Source organism: Perna viridis, chromosome 4 (assembly GCF_037379345.1).
Source record: "Perna viridis isolate PV_CMFRI_1.1 ecotype Kerala chromosome 4, ASM3737934v1, whole genome shotgun sequence".
Classification (NCBI taxonomy): domain Eukaryota; kingdom Metazoa; phylum Mollusca; class Bivalvia; order Mytilida; family Mytilidae; genus Perna; species Perna viridis.
This window is the reverse complement of record NC_142448.1, coordinates 8,598,499-8,610,673: the sequence shown is the minus strand read 5'-3', so window position 1 is coordinate 8,610,673 and position 12,175 is coordinate 8,598,499. Positions and strand designations below refer to the sequence as shown.

Here is a 12,175-nt window from a genome sequence, read left to right as displayed (position 1 = left end):
ATAAGACAGCAAGGATAATGGAAAAACAATATGTTGCCAAACTTAATCATCTGCTGTCATAATGGAGACCGATACTATTATAACTACCGAGAAATTTCAAAAGAATCTGAAATATGAATTATCAACAGAATAGAGACTCATTTTATCCACACGTCATTTATGGGTGTGTGGTTTTTTTCAAACGAAATGTAAATAATTCATTACTAGCTAAAGCCCTCGTATTCAATATCAAGAACTCGGCCAGTATGAAAAAGCGATGTATTAATCTGTAAATAGTTTTCAAAAATATTAAATTTGGGTTAAATACAGAAAAGCTATAATTCAGTCATGTTGTTTGTACCTGATCAAAATGTTTGATTATAAAAAAATGTTTATACTAATTCATTGTAACATTTGTCGTTAATAGGTACCTGGACTCCCTGCAGAATTCTCTCATAATGAGTCTACTGTAGAGTATGCAGACGAAGGTCCTTTACAGTATTTTGTAATTTCAACGCAGCATCTTGTTAATTACGAACATGTATTCATCACTGTATGGGCAACGAATAATGTAATTCAATATAAAAAGCATTTAACATAAAGTTTAGTGTGCATGATAATCATCTTTTTTTCTACAACATTTAAGATTTGATGAATATGTTGATAAATATAATTATCCTATCAAAAAGTACAAATAATACAAATTGATTATGCATAACACATGATCCTAAGGTGATACTCTACTTCCGTTTTTAAGGTAAATAATGACAACCATTATCAACTCTCAGATATAATAGTTGTAGGCTTTACAAGCTGACTTCAAATGTGAAATGTACTTCAGTGAATACGCATGAAAATGCTTCTTGGTCAAGATTAAGAATCAACTAAAATTAAATTATACCTTAATCTTGGTGATACCTGTTCATTTGTTTACATATATCTGCAGAAAGCCTAGCCTTTATAATTCATTACTTATGAATGTACATTTGTAAACACTTTGCAATATACTCTTGTAAAAGTTATATGAAAAATTACAAAACTATATTATAAATCTCTCTTTGTAGAAAATGTTTTTTCAAAGAGGTAAATATTCAATTAAACAATACAACCTTTCCTGTAAGTTATAAACTTAAGTATAAACGCTTACAAAAACACTAATATGTAATATACTCCTTTCTAGGTTGGCCTGAGAAGCCACATGATTCATTATCAGTTCCGGTTAATATCGGGAGGATATTTGGATCTGGTCAGAAGATGTGATGCTCTATATTGTTTAGGACATTGTGTTTGTTCTCCAAAAGGCCAACGTTGTCATATAAATGGACAGACCTGTACGGATGTAACTGTAGGTCAGTCTTGTCAGTGATTGTAAATTTATGACTAAGTACCTGTGTTTTATATAAAAATAATAATAAAAGATAGAAGACTTTCTAAGTATGTCGATTTGATGTGTAGTACAATTGGTTTTAAAATGACGTCATGTCAACTTTTCTTTGTGATAAATATCTTAAGATTTGATTATGCTGTTTTAGAATTGAAAAGGGACCAAGAGAATCAGGATTCGATTAGAAAGCGAAGATTATAATCCAAGTGTAAAGAGAAAACAGGCACACACAAATAAAATAAAAAAATAATAAATAAGTAAAAAAAGTCGTACACAGAAACTATCACAAATGAGCAACCCGGAATGGAGATTGAAACAATGTCAGCTTTTCGTATAAAGATTTAACGTTAACGTCATCTACCGTGTGATTTATGTTTCCCACGCAATATTCCATCACCGTACTAACGTATTCCGAGAGAAGATAACTTTTTCCAAAACCATTACCCATCCATAAAACTTTAACTTAAAAAATAATATCACTTTTATGATATTTATAATTTTTATGTACGTCATGACATGTACATAATGTCGTTAAGTTAGATTTGCTTATTTATTGTAGAAGAGAACACAAAGATAACTGTCGATGACATTCTAGATCTGTCTGGATCACCTCAGTCTGACGTAAAGTTTACACCTAGCAATTCTTTACTAGCAGCAAAATGGAAGATCACAAAACAACAGGGCTTATCCCCTCAATGGTACTTGTTTTTTTTTCATTTTAGGGAATAAAAGGATAAACTGAAACAAGTACTTTTGCTTTTCAGTTTTTTAAATCATTAAATGAATGATAAAAACACTTTAGACAATAGTCAAATGGAGTAGTCAGTTGAAAATTCTTTATCAAAATGGCAATATCAGGTTTAAGACCAGAAACCAGAAACCACAGTATTGGTTCTGTCTTCGTTCAGGCATTTCCGATAGAAATGGTATGTTAAACAGGATTCTATAGCCCACTAAACCTCCTGCTTCCTTTTTCTTCGGTATATTTAAGGTATGAATGGAGTGTTGGTCTGTCTTCTCAAGATTCTCCAGAAGGTGTTATTGATACATCAACAGACCCACTATGGAGACATTCTGGACAGAAAGAAGAAGCAATATTTTGTTTAAAGCCAGGTTGGATTTACGTTTTAGACTCGAAAGAAAAGCTTTGTAGTGTATAAAACAAATTAGGACCATACAAGATTTTCCTAGTAATAAATCAATTCATATAAAAAAAAACAATGACTTTTATCAATCATGGCAAAGATGATATACGAAAAACTCAAACCTATAACCTTCGTTGCTGCTATGGTTTGGTCACAGTGAACTATTAAACGATATGTTGGTCGAAACTTTGTGATTATTATTGTTTTATCAACTCTTTGCTTGCAGGACAAGAATTAAAAGAACTATATAAATACTCCGTCTTTGTCAGAGTTTGGTATAGTGGTAATAAGTTTGCTGTATTTAAATCCAATGGCATCACAGTTCAATCTCGCTCTATACTTGTGAATGACCAACGTGGAACTGCAGTAGGTCAATTTTTTTTTTTTACAATTTTCATGTTCCTTGCAATTGCTTTGTAATAAGAAAACATATTTAGCAACGTAAAATCACTAGACATTTTACTAAATTTAATATGGATTATGCTCCAATAAAGTAATGTTGATACAGAAATTTTATGGTCGTCGTCATGAACTCGTGGATCGTTACGGTGTATCCATCTGTACCATGCAAATCGATTTGTTCATAATGTCATACTTTTCATTTCCTCTTTTGTTTACCCCGGAATTGACATTTTTAAGCAACTCTGTGAGTGTTTCTGGAAAAGCAGAGGACGCTTACCCTACCGGTGTAGCACGTCCATGTTCTAACTTTTGGTTGAGTCCGAGTTCCTGATTTGCTTTTGTTTCTAGGTATGTGTCATTTTGGTTACTTCATGTTCTTTGTGGGATCTTTTTCCTCAGATAACCTTCTTTTAATTTTTTGCTCGATCCTTGGTTCTCTTGATTACTCTTTGTATCAGTTAGGATTCATAAAAAAATACTTATCAAAATACATTAATTTTTAGAAATTGATATTGGAGCCATTCTTCTAATTTTTGTTAGTGGGGTTCCAGATTGGTCTTTTACTTTGTTTCTATGAACATGTTATGTTGATTATTTCATGTGAGTTCTTTGTTATGTGTGTGTATTTTTATTGGATTATGTTATTTTTGATTACCCTTCAAAACATATTTTCTTTTATTTATCTTTTAAATGAAGGTCAAATTACTAGGATCTTAAAATCTTATTAATCTGTTGAAAATACGTTTACTTCTTGAACTAAATATTGTCAGATGATTTTTGCATAAAGGTCTCAGAAAAGATTCAAAACTTCTGGAAGGCTGATGTTGATTTCATCGAACAAGGATCTTTATACACAGTTGATTGGAAGAATGTGTTCGTGTCATCACCGGGAAGTATAAAAATGTTTAACGTGTACCTAAGTACTTATCCCGAAGGTAACTAGTTTTTTAAGAAATGTTATTTGAAGTCTCAGAAATAATGAAACAAAAGTTAAAGTTAAAACTTGTCCAATGCCTTAGATAAATACTGAAAATGAGTTTATGCTACGACTGTGTTCTACATAGTTTAATGTCAAGATGAAGCCTTAGGTTTGCATAAACCCCAGTACAGTTATATTTACTGCAAGATAAACGCAAAGAATGACTTCATTGCTATTTAGAGTTTTTTGTTAATTATTTTTTGTAATTATTATGGAACAAATAAAATACACAGGTTCGTCTTATATATATATACAGTATTGGATTACTGGAAATAATATTTATTCTCTTATCAAGACAAACTATTTGCATCATCTTAGGAATGTATCATTGATATCATGCATACTTGTTTAGTATAATATACTTTATAAAGGTACAGATTTACACACCGTAAATGTAAACATAGACCCTACAATAACAGCTTTAAACATCAGCCGCCTTGCCATGAGCCCTAGTGTGCGTTACTATAGTAACGTTGTTGCTAAAACACACTCGGGACTCCAGACAACAGCGTCTTCTGATGGTGTAATGGTAGATGCTTATAAGCCTATATGTGGTTCAGTTTATGATGGAATCGGTAAGATAAATAGGTTAAAGATAAGCATTATAGCTTTTGAATGATATAATAAATCATAAGAAAATATGAAATAATGAAAATTAGAATGAAGGTAAAAAAACAAAGAAAGGTTAACATTTTTTATTGTTTTGAAAATGTCGGAAAATGTAATTTTAAACTGTCAAAGCAATAATTTTAGTGTAAGTTATCAATTGTATTAATTGTATGAGTGATTCATATTGTACGCGAACTGAACTATAAGTAATAATTATTTTTCATCAAAACAACAGGTTTAAATGACATGGATTACCCAAAATAGATCAGATATAACCGCATCTTGGTGGCACGGATTTACGGACATGGAGTCTGGCATCGTAAAATACTCATGGTGCATGGGTACTGATAAGACAGGCGACACATGTGACATTATTTCCTGGAAAAATAATGGAATGCAGACATCTGTTTCGTTCAATTTACACACGCCACTAAAAAACGGTCAGTACATTTATGTGAAACAAACAAATTTATTATTTATCACAATTGGAAATTTCTATCATCTTAAGGGATCTTATTGAAAATAAAGGCATATCAAAATTGCTGCAAAGTATAGTAATATTTTACCAATTAGTATTGAAGGTATAATATTATTGATAGACTGAAGATTGTAAATGGAGTAATACTTTTTTTAATATACAGGAGCAACCGCATACAGCAAAATCAAAGCAACTGATAGTGTCGGTCACGTATCAGATGTCATGACATCAAATGGAGTTAAGGTAGACACAACAGCTCCAATACCTGTCAACTTTGTACATAAGGACCACAATTATGTAAACAATCCATCCTTTGAAGATACTCACGGATGTTTCATGAACATAACAGAAATTTCATCAACAAACATTTGTGGATTCGACAATTGTTATCATCCTGTTTCATGGTTGGTAGAGGGATGTGCTATCATTATCCGTTCTGACGTCAATGCAGCATATGAAGGACGGTCCTTTATATTTCTAAAAGGCGTGATTCAACAGAATATTACACAACTGAATATCGGATCTATTTATAGACTTTCGTTCGTGACAGCACACCTACCAATACAAGAAGCTATGATCTCTAATGTAGAAGGATCAGTCAGCTTTGGTCAACAGGAACACGTGTTTCAAATGTACACCAAGTCAAACCAGTCTGATATAGTGTGGCATCGTCACGTGTTTTACACGAAATTAGAACATGCTATTTCATTGATCCAATTTAGTAGTTTAGATAATCACATGGGTTTTCTGGTTGATGACATCCGAATCGAAGAAGTTGAAGGAAAGACTGGTAATGATACAGCTATACAAGTCCATACAGTAGAACTACACAGATGGTCTTCTATTCACGCATCCTGGCATTTTGTGGATCCCGAGAGTTCCATTAAGGAATATTTATGGGCAGTTGGTAAGCTAAGACATTTCCTCCTGTAAAATGTATTATAAATCGGAATGGTTGAAAACAGATGCGAGTGTTGGACGTCTTTATTAAAGTTAACATGTTGATTATATGGTATTGACATTCATAAGACAGGTTATACAATTATCAATCTGATCTGTATTGTATTGGTGATATGAAGTTTGCCTTGTCATATGAATGAAAAAAAGAAAAAAATATTTTGTGAATTCTCTCCGACAGAAACACCTTTTTATTCGATATTTTGTTTCCGGTGGTTGGTTTATTGCAGGCAGTATTTTTTATTGTCTACTAAAACAGAAACCTATCGAATTCGAAATATAAACACATATTAACAAAAAGAAGTACCATATTGTTTTTGTCTACTTAGGAAACACAGAGGGAAGTGCTGAATTACAGGATTTTAAGAGTGTTGGCGTTAATACATTTGCCTACAATTATAACTTGACATTAGTCCATGCTTCACAAGTATACGTAACAGTAGTAGCTATCAACGGTGCTGGACTGAGAAATGTAGCATACTCAACAGCGATAGACATAGACAAAACACCACCAGTACTAGAGGAAGTTCATGATGGAACAGGTATGTAGTACTAAATGGTCATTTCTTCCGAACCAACAAATAACTATTCAAACACACAATATAATTATAAGAATATAAAAATGATTGTAATGTTGTGACATGTGATTGGATGTAATGTAGATGGTTTTAATAGAGGGAGTACGTAATGGAAGAGAATTTAATGATGGAAGATAGTTTAAATACTAAATATGTCTCTGTTGATCCAAATTGCATTTAAATTTCAGTAGTTATATATTCATGTAACATAGTAAATGTAATAATTTGGACGCATAAATATTTAACACCAACCTGAAAAAACAAGAACATGATTGGCCTACGATTATTTCGAAAAAAAACTACTTCAATGTGAGTGATGGGAATATGTCTTATATTATCAGGTGTCGATATAGATGGTCAGACTAGTAACACTATAGCTGTTAACTGGAAACTGTTGGATCCAGAATCAGGAATAAGCTTCTGTGAATGGTCAATAGGTAAGTGAATCTGTAGGCAGTATTAGTTAGAACGATTTTCTTGCAATAATGACATTATTTTGTCATCAATCTACTTAACAATACCAAAGATTGACGAAAAGCTATTTGGGTATTCATACTGACTAGTTTGATGAATACTCACTTGTAGAACTCCTTGTTATTTAAATCTGAAGCAGCTACCTGGTTTATGCTTATTTTCCCAGGTAATGTGAGGTAAAACTTTTTACTAAAATTTTCTTCATTTTTATTTTGTAGGCAATATAGAAAAACGGGATTTAGAAAAGTACTTTAAAATCTTTACTTTATTTTTTAACATTGCATAGAAGTCTTATACATCATTATAAAATGAAGCCTAAATTAATGCTGATTCCTTCCTTTATAAAATTGGAATAGTCCTACTAAGATGTCCTTTTAATGAAAGGTGTATAGTTCTTATTATAAGTAAATTTCAAGTGTCAAGTTGTGAAGTTGTAAATTATCTTATTATGGATTAACTGCACTGCTTTGTATAGTTTGGGAAAAAGTGTCTTAATTATTATGACTTTCATTATACTTTAGGATTTACTACACTAAGTCTGATTAAAAATATGATTTGAGATTTATAAATAAATTGATTTTTAATTAAGTTTCAGATGTTGAACGATTGCTGTTTTTATTCTTATTTTGTATTGATATAAACATAATAATTACTATGCTTTACAGCTCTTAAATGAAGGCTTTGTGTGAAAGATTCTTATTGGAATTATACTTTTATATCGATTATGTGCATAAAATTTCATCAGAACTATGTATACATGCATAATTATTAATACAGGAAAAATGCAAGAATATATAAGATTTTGAAACAGTTAAGTAGATACCTTGTGTAGTGACTTCTTACTTTACATCTGCCCAAGTAAATTTTCTTGGGTGAGTGGCTACCTACTCACCGACTCTTACAATATCGACTGAGCAGTTACAGTACACTAACAGTTGGTCAACTCTTTGCATTGTTTAGCATATTGGTAACGAGACAGTGTCATGGTTGTAGAAAAATTGCTGTTATAGAAAAAAGATTTGGAATTAGGGACTTTGCTTACATCGACGAAGGGAAGGACGAATTTCAAACTTATTCAATAATTTAATCTATATCATAAATCCTCTTCAGGTCTACAACCACTTGGTAATGAGCTTCAATCTTTCACACAGACCACTGATCTCAGTTCTGCATCTGCTATCTTAGACGAAGTATCTGTTTCACAGAAAACTATATATTCTACCGTTAGATGTCATAACAAAGGAGGATTATACACAACAGCGTCATCAGACGGTGTAACTGTATCAGAAAAACCGCCATCTAGTGACAATGCTGAGATAACTATAATTCCGTTTCCTGTGACGGAATACAATCCGGAAGATTTTGAACAAGGAAATGCCGCCACAATTCGAATGAAATGGACGGGTTTTACAGACCAATATGGAATAATGTCATTTGTGGTAAATGGTCTGCATATCTATTTGGTCGCAAGATCATCTTTATTGTATTATTCCAATTACATTAACTATACTGTCCTTAAAAATAAAAGATAAGGTATGATTGCTAATGAGATAGTCATTCACCAAATGGCAAACATCGAACAATTAAACTTTTACAGGTCATTGCACTGTCTTCAATAATTGGCAAACTCCACACAACAAAGCAAGCTGTAAACAGCCCTAAAACAAATGATGTGAAACTATTCATAAAAGACGAAAATCAACCTGTAGAAAGTTATTGTTCGTTGCTTAGGCTTTTTGTGGATGATGGTCTCATTGGCAATTATACCACATCTCCTATCAATACAAATTTATACAAAAAGACGTTAAAACGGAAACAACGGACATAAAAGACTAGACTAGCTATTTTCACATTTGACTTAAAAGATGACATGCAACATTGAAAGTGTATAAATATATCATACTACGTGGAGAGAGATAACGCCCATGCACCCTCATGCATCGACATTAAAATAACTTGTATGTACCCATATACCTCCCATTTATGAATCAATTCGAAAAAACAAAATAAACTGAAACATTGTTTAATTAACTTTTTTACCTTGTCGAGGTAAAACTATTTAATGTTTTTTTTTATTTTTCAAACTGAACGACATAAATCAACACATACAGGATTCAACTTGTAGCCCAATGTCTAAGATATCTATCATGAGAAATACTAAATGTCATAAAAATAATATAGCAATAAATTCATTATAGTTTTTACCAATGTAGTCTGTGTTGCATTTGAAGGTTAAATTGGATGGCAGAGACGTTCATTTGAGGAATACCATCTTAAATATAAATAAAGGTGTTACATACATGTCCGTCCACGGATTTGCGCTGAAAAATGATGTTTATACAGCGAGTGTTGCTGCAACCAATTCTATGTACATCAGAAGTAGCCAAGTCTATACTAATATTACTGTTAACCAATCTTCACCTTCAGTTAAAGGTTAGTAGAAATGATATATTCAAAGATCAGTAATACATGAATATGTATGGTGTGAATAAAAATCAAGTACAGGTAATCATTTGGGCATTGGTCGCCGTTACCATTCGATACTCCATATTTATTTCTTTTAGATTTCGTTTTATATTCTGTATTCAAAGTTCATTCTGTATTAACTATCATGATAATTTCCATTTTCAATAATCGAACCTCTCATTCAAAATCTTTTAACTGTTCCAGATAGTATTGCTAAGGAAGAATAGACTTTTGGCAAAGATATATTTCCCTTATAAATTATAATGAAAAGCACAATAAGGCCATTCGGAAATCTTGTTTTCCTTTCATAAAGTTTTTTTGATGTACAAGGCCTAGATTTGTATGCAAATGTACCACCCTTACATTCACTATACAGCGAGCATTTCGTTGTTGATATGATAAAACAAAATCTAGTCAGAGGGTATGGGCAATGATTAACGGAGATGGCATGATGATTACCTCATATAAGAGCTAGTCTGTGTTTGACTTGTTTATTCCAGTTATAAAGTTTACTGACATAAATCATTATTAATTTCTTAATTCTTTTCTAACGTTTATAATTTCTTTTAATTAAAGTGTGTTGTTACGAAGGTATTTCTTGAATGTATTTGTTCTCGTTTTATGTCAGTCTTAATAAAATGTAATTCTTCAGATGGGTCATCGATGAAAATTGCAAGAACAGGTGATGTCGTAAATGTTGACTGGCAGGACTGTTTTATACACACTGGACGTTTGGTTTATGAAGTATCGGTAGGAACATTTCTGGGCGGAGCTGATGTCATACAGTGGCAGGAAACAACCAACCATTTTATTGATGTAACAGTAACTGAAAAACTGAAGACAAAATCTACTCTGAAATTTTATATCTATATAAGAGCTATCGGTGACAGTGGTTTGTTTTCTACTATGAATGATGACGTGTCTTTGTGACGCAAAAATTCAAAAGGACACAAGTCATTGTTAAAATGCACAACTTGAAAAATATCTAACTTTTGTCGATTGTTGATTTTGATTATCCTTGGTTTGGATTAAGGTATGTTTTGTGTAAAAATGACTCTTTTATACTTAAATTCTGATCTATATCTTAAAATGGTTCATACTTTGTTTACGACGCAGTCGGTATAGTTTCGCTTTTTTTACCTTTTGGCCTTAAAGACGCTCTTCCATGAAAACGCAAGTCACCTGATAGCAATTCCTTTTCCCAATTGGCCACATACTGATAACTTAGTGCCGTTCGAAAAAAAAAAACTGCGTGCCATGTGTAATTTCCTGAATGAAATGTAGAAAATTACAAGTACAAAAAACAAACTTTACTGTGTCAGCTATCTTTTAAACGAGGTGCTTGTTTTTACTTTCTTTTTTTATACATTTCAACCTTTAGTGACACATGTTGTCATGGTGTGCTGTCTTAAATTGTTTCTTATGTACATTATAGTACCTAACTTTTATTTTAAGTTTTTTACAATTAATTTGAGTATTTTTTACCTCGCGAAACGAAGTGGTGAGTTTTATGTGATTCCGTCGGAAAATATGCTTGTCCGTCCGCCAATCTGTCCGTCCACCGACGGTTTCCAGATGATAACTAGAGAACGGATCAATGATTTTTAAAAGCTTTCAACGTATTAAAGTACCATTATATACAGGCTCATTTAAATTTTCAAAATGTAGTTTTCATGTTAGGCCATTTCGAACATTTTGCCATCCCTCCTTTTGCACCTTAACATCGCCAGGTATCAATATATTAGTGCTCTATTTTTTACTCTGTGATATGAACTATTCCGTCCATTTTGTTCACTTGTTGTTCAAAGAGTGATATTACATAATTTGTCAACTGAATTTATTTCTTCATACTTTGTGACAATGATTGATAGTGTTTGTTCTGTATTCTTTGTCGACCTACTTTGACCAACTTACACTATAAGTGTTTTTTGTATAACTATGCGTTTTCTCCTCCAGAATAAATAAAATAGGGTTGTGTACCTTGGGTAAGTAAATTAGATATTTTAATGATATATATTATTTTGTTCATTGACTTTTTCATTACTTATATTTCTACTATTATAATCTACTTTAAATGTGTTTTATTGTTATTCCGTTTTTTTTTTTTTTAAATTAATCGATATCACTTAAGCATTTAAGTTGTATGCACATATGCTATTGCTTACACATGACTGTATATATTTCTTTACTTTTACTCTAAAATACATTTCAACAAAAGCCTTTTGATTTTGTTATTTTCATTAAAGTTGAATATGTTGTAACCATTGATGATATATACCAGTCTTTATAAAACTAAATATAATCAACATTCTTTAAAATATTTAGATGAAGCAAAAATTATTTTTTTTCAACAAGCCATAAATTTAAATGGAAACGGTTATCCATGTAGTGAAGTGAACTTTTCTGCGGTCTTCGCAATTAAGTAATGCATGTCTTTAAAATTTGCTGAAAAAGCAAAAGTGTCCGTATTATGTTATTCGAAATAAGTCAAATTATTATAAAATAGTTGTACGTTAATGAAGGTTAAAAAAAGGAATGATATTTAATTACAAGAGCAAATTATAATTGCAAACCGTGCGTATTGATATCTGCTATACTCAAAACTGTTGGAGGCTCATTTAGAACAATAACACAATTACTGAACTTGTATTTTAAATATCCTTTTATATCAAACATAATAATATTTTAAATACCCTCTTATAACAAGAAACGCATCATCAAAAG

At 31.7% G+C, this 12,175-nt stretch overlaps 1 protein-coding gene across 1 annotated transcript in view; it reads left to right on the top strand.

Moving 5' to 3' along the window:
- LOC148618739 (uncharacterized) overlaps positions 1 to 11,671 on the top strand; it is a 33,035-nt gene extending 21,364 nt beyond the window's left edge. The window contains 15 exon segments of the mRNA XM_088577918.1: positions 407 to 550; positions 1,160 to 1,328; positions 1,923 to 2,061; positions 2,355 to 2,476; positions 2,735 to 2,874; positions 3,698 to 3,845; positions 4,261 to 4,464; positions 4,734 to 4,753; positions 4,755 to 4,938; positions 5,140 to 5,883; positions 6,263 to 6,475; positions 6,853 to 6,948; positions 8,096 to 8,424; positions 9,217 to 9,418; positions 10,104 to 11,671. Coding sequence (XP_088434044.1) covers positions 407 to 550; positions 1,160 to 1,328; positions 1,923 to 2,061; positions 2,355 to 2,476; positions 2,735 to 2,874; positions 3,698 to 3,845; positions 4,261 to 4,464; positions 4,734 to 4,753; positions 4,755 to 4,938; positions 5,140 to 5,883; positions 6,263 to 6,475; positions 6,853 to 6,948; positions 8,096 to 8,424; positions 9,217 to 9,418; positions 10,104 to 10,381 — 3,132 coding nt within the window. The 3' untranslated portion in view covers positions 10,382 to 11,671.
- Positions 11,672 to 12,175: the final 504 nt, after the last annotated feature.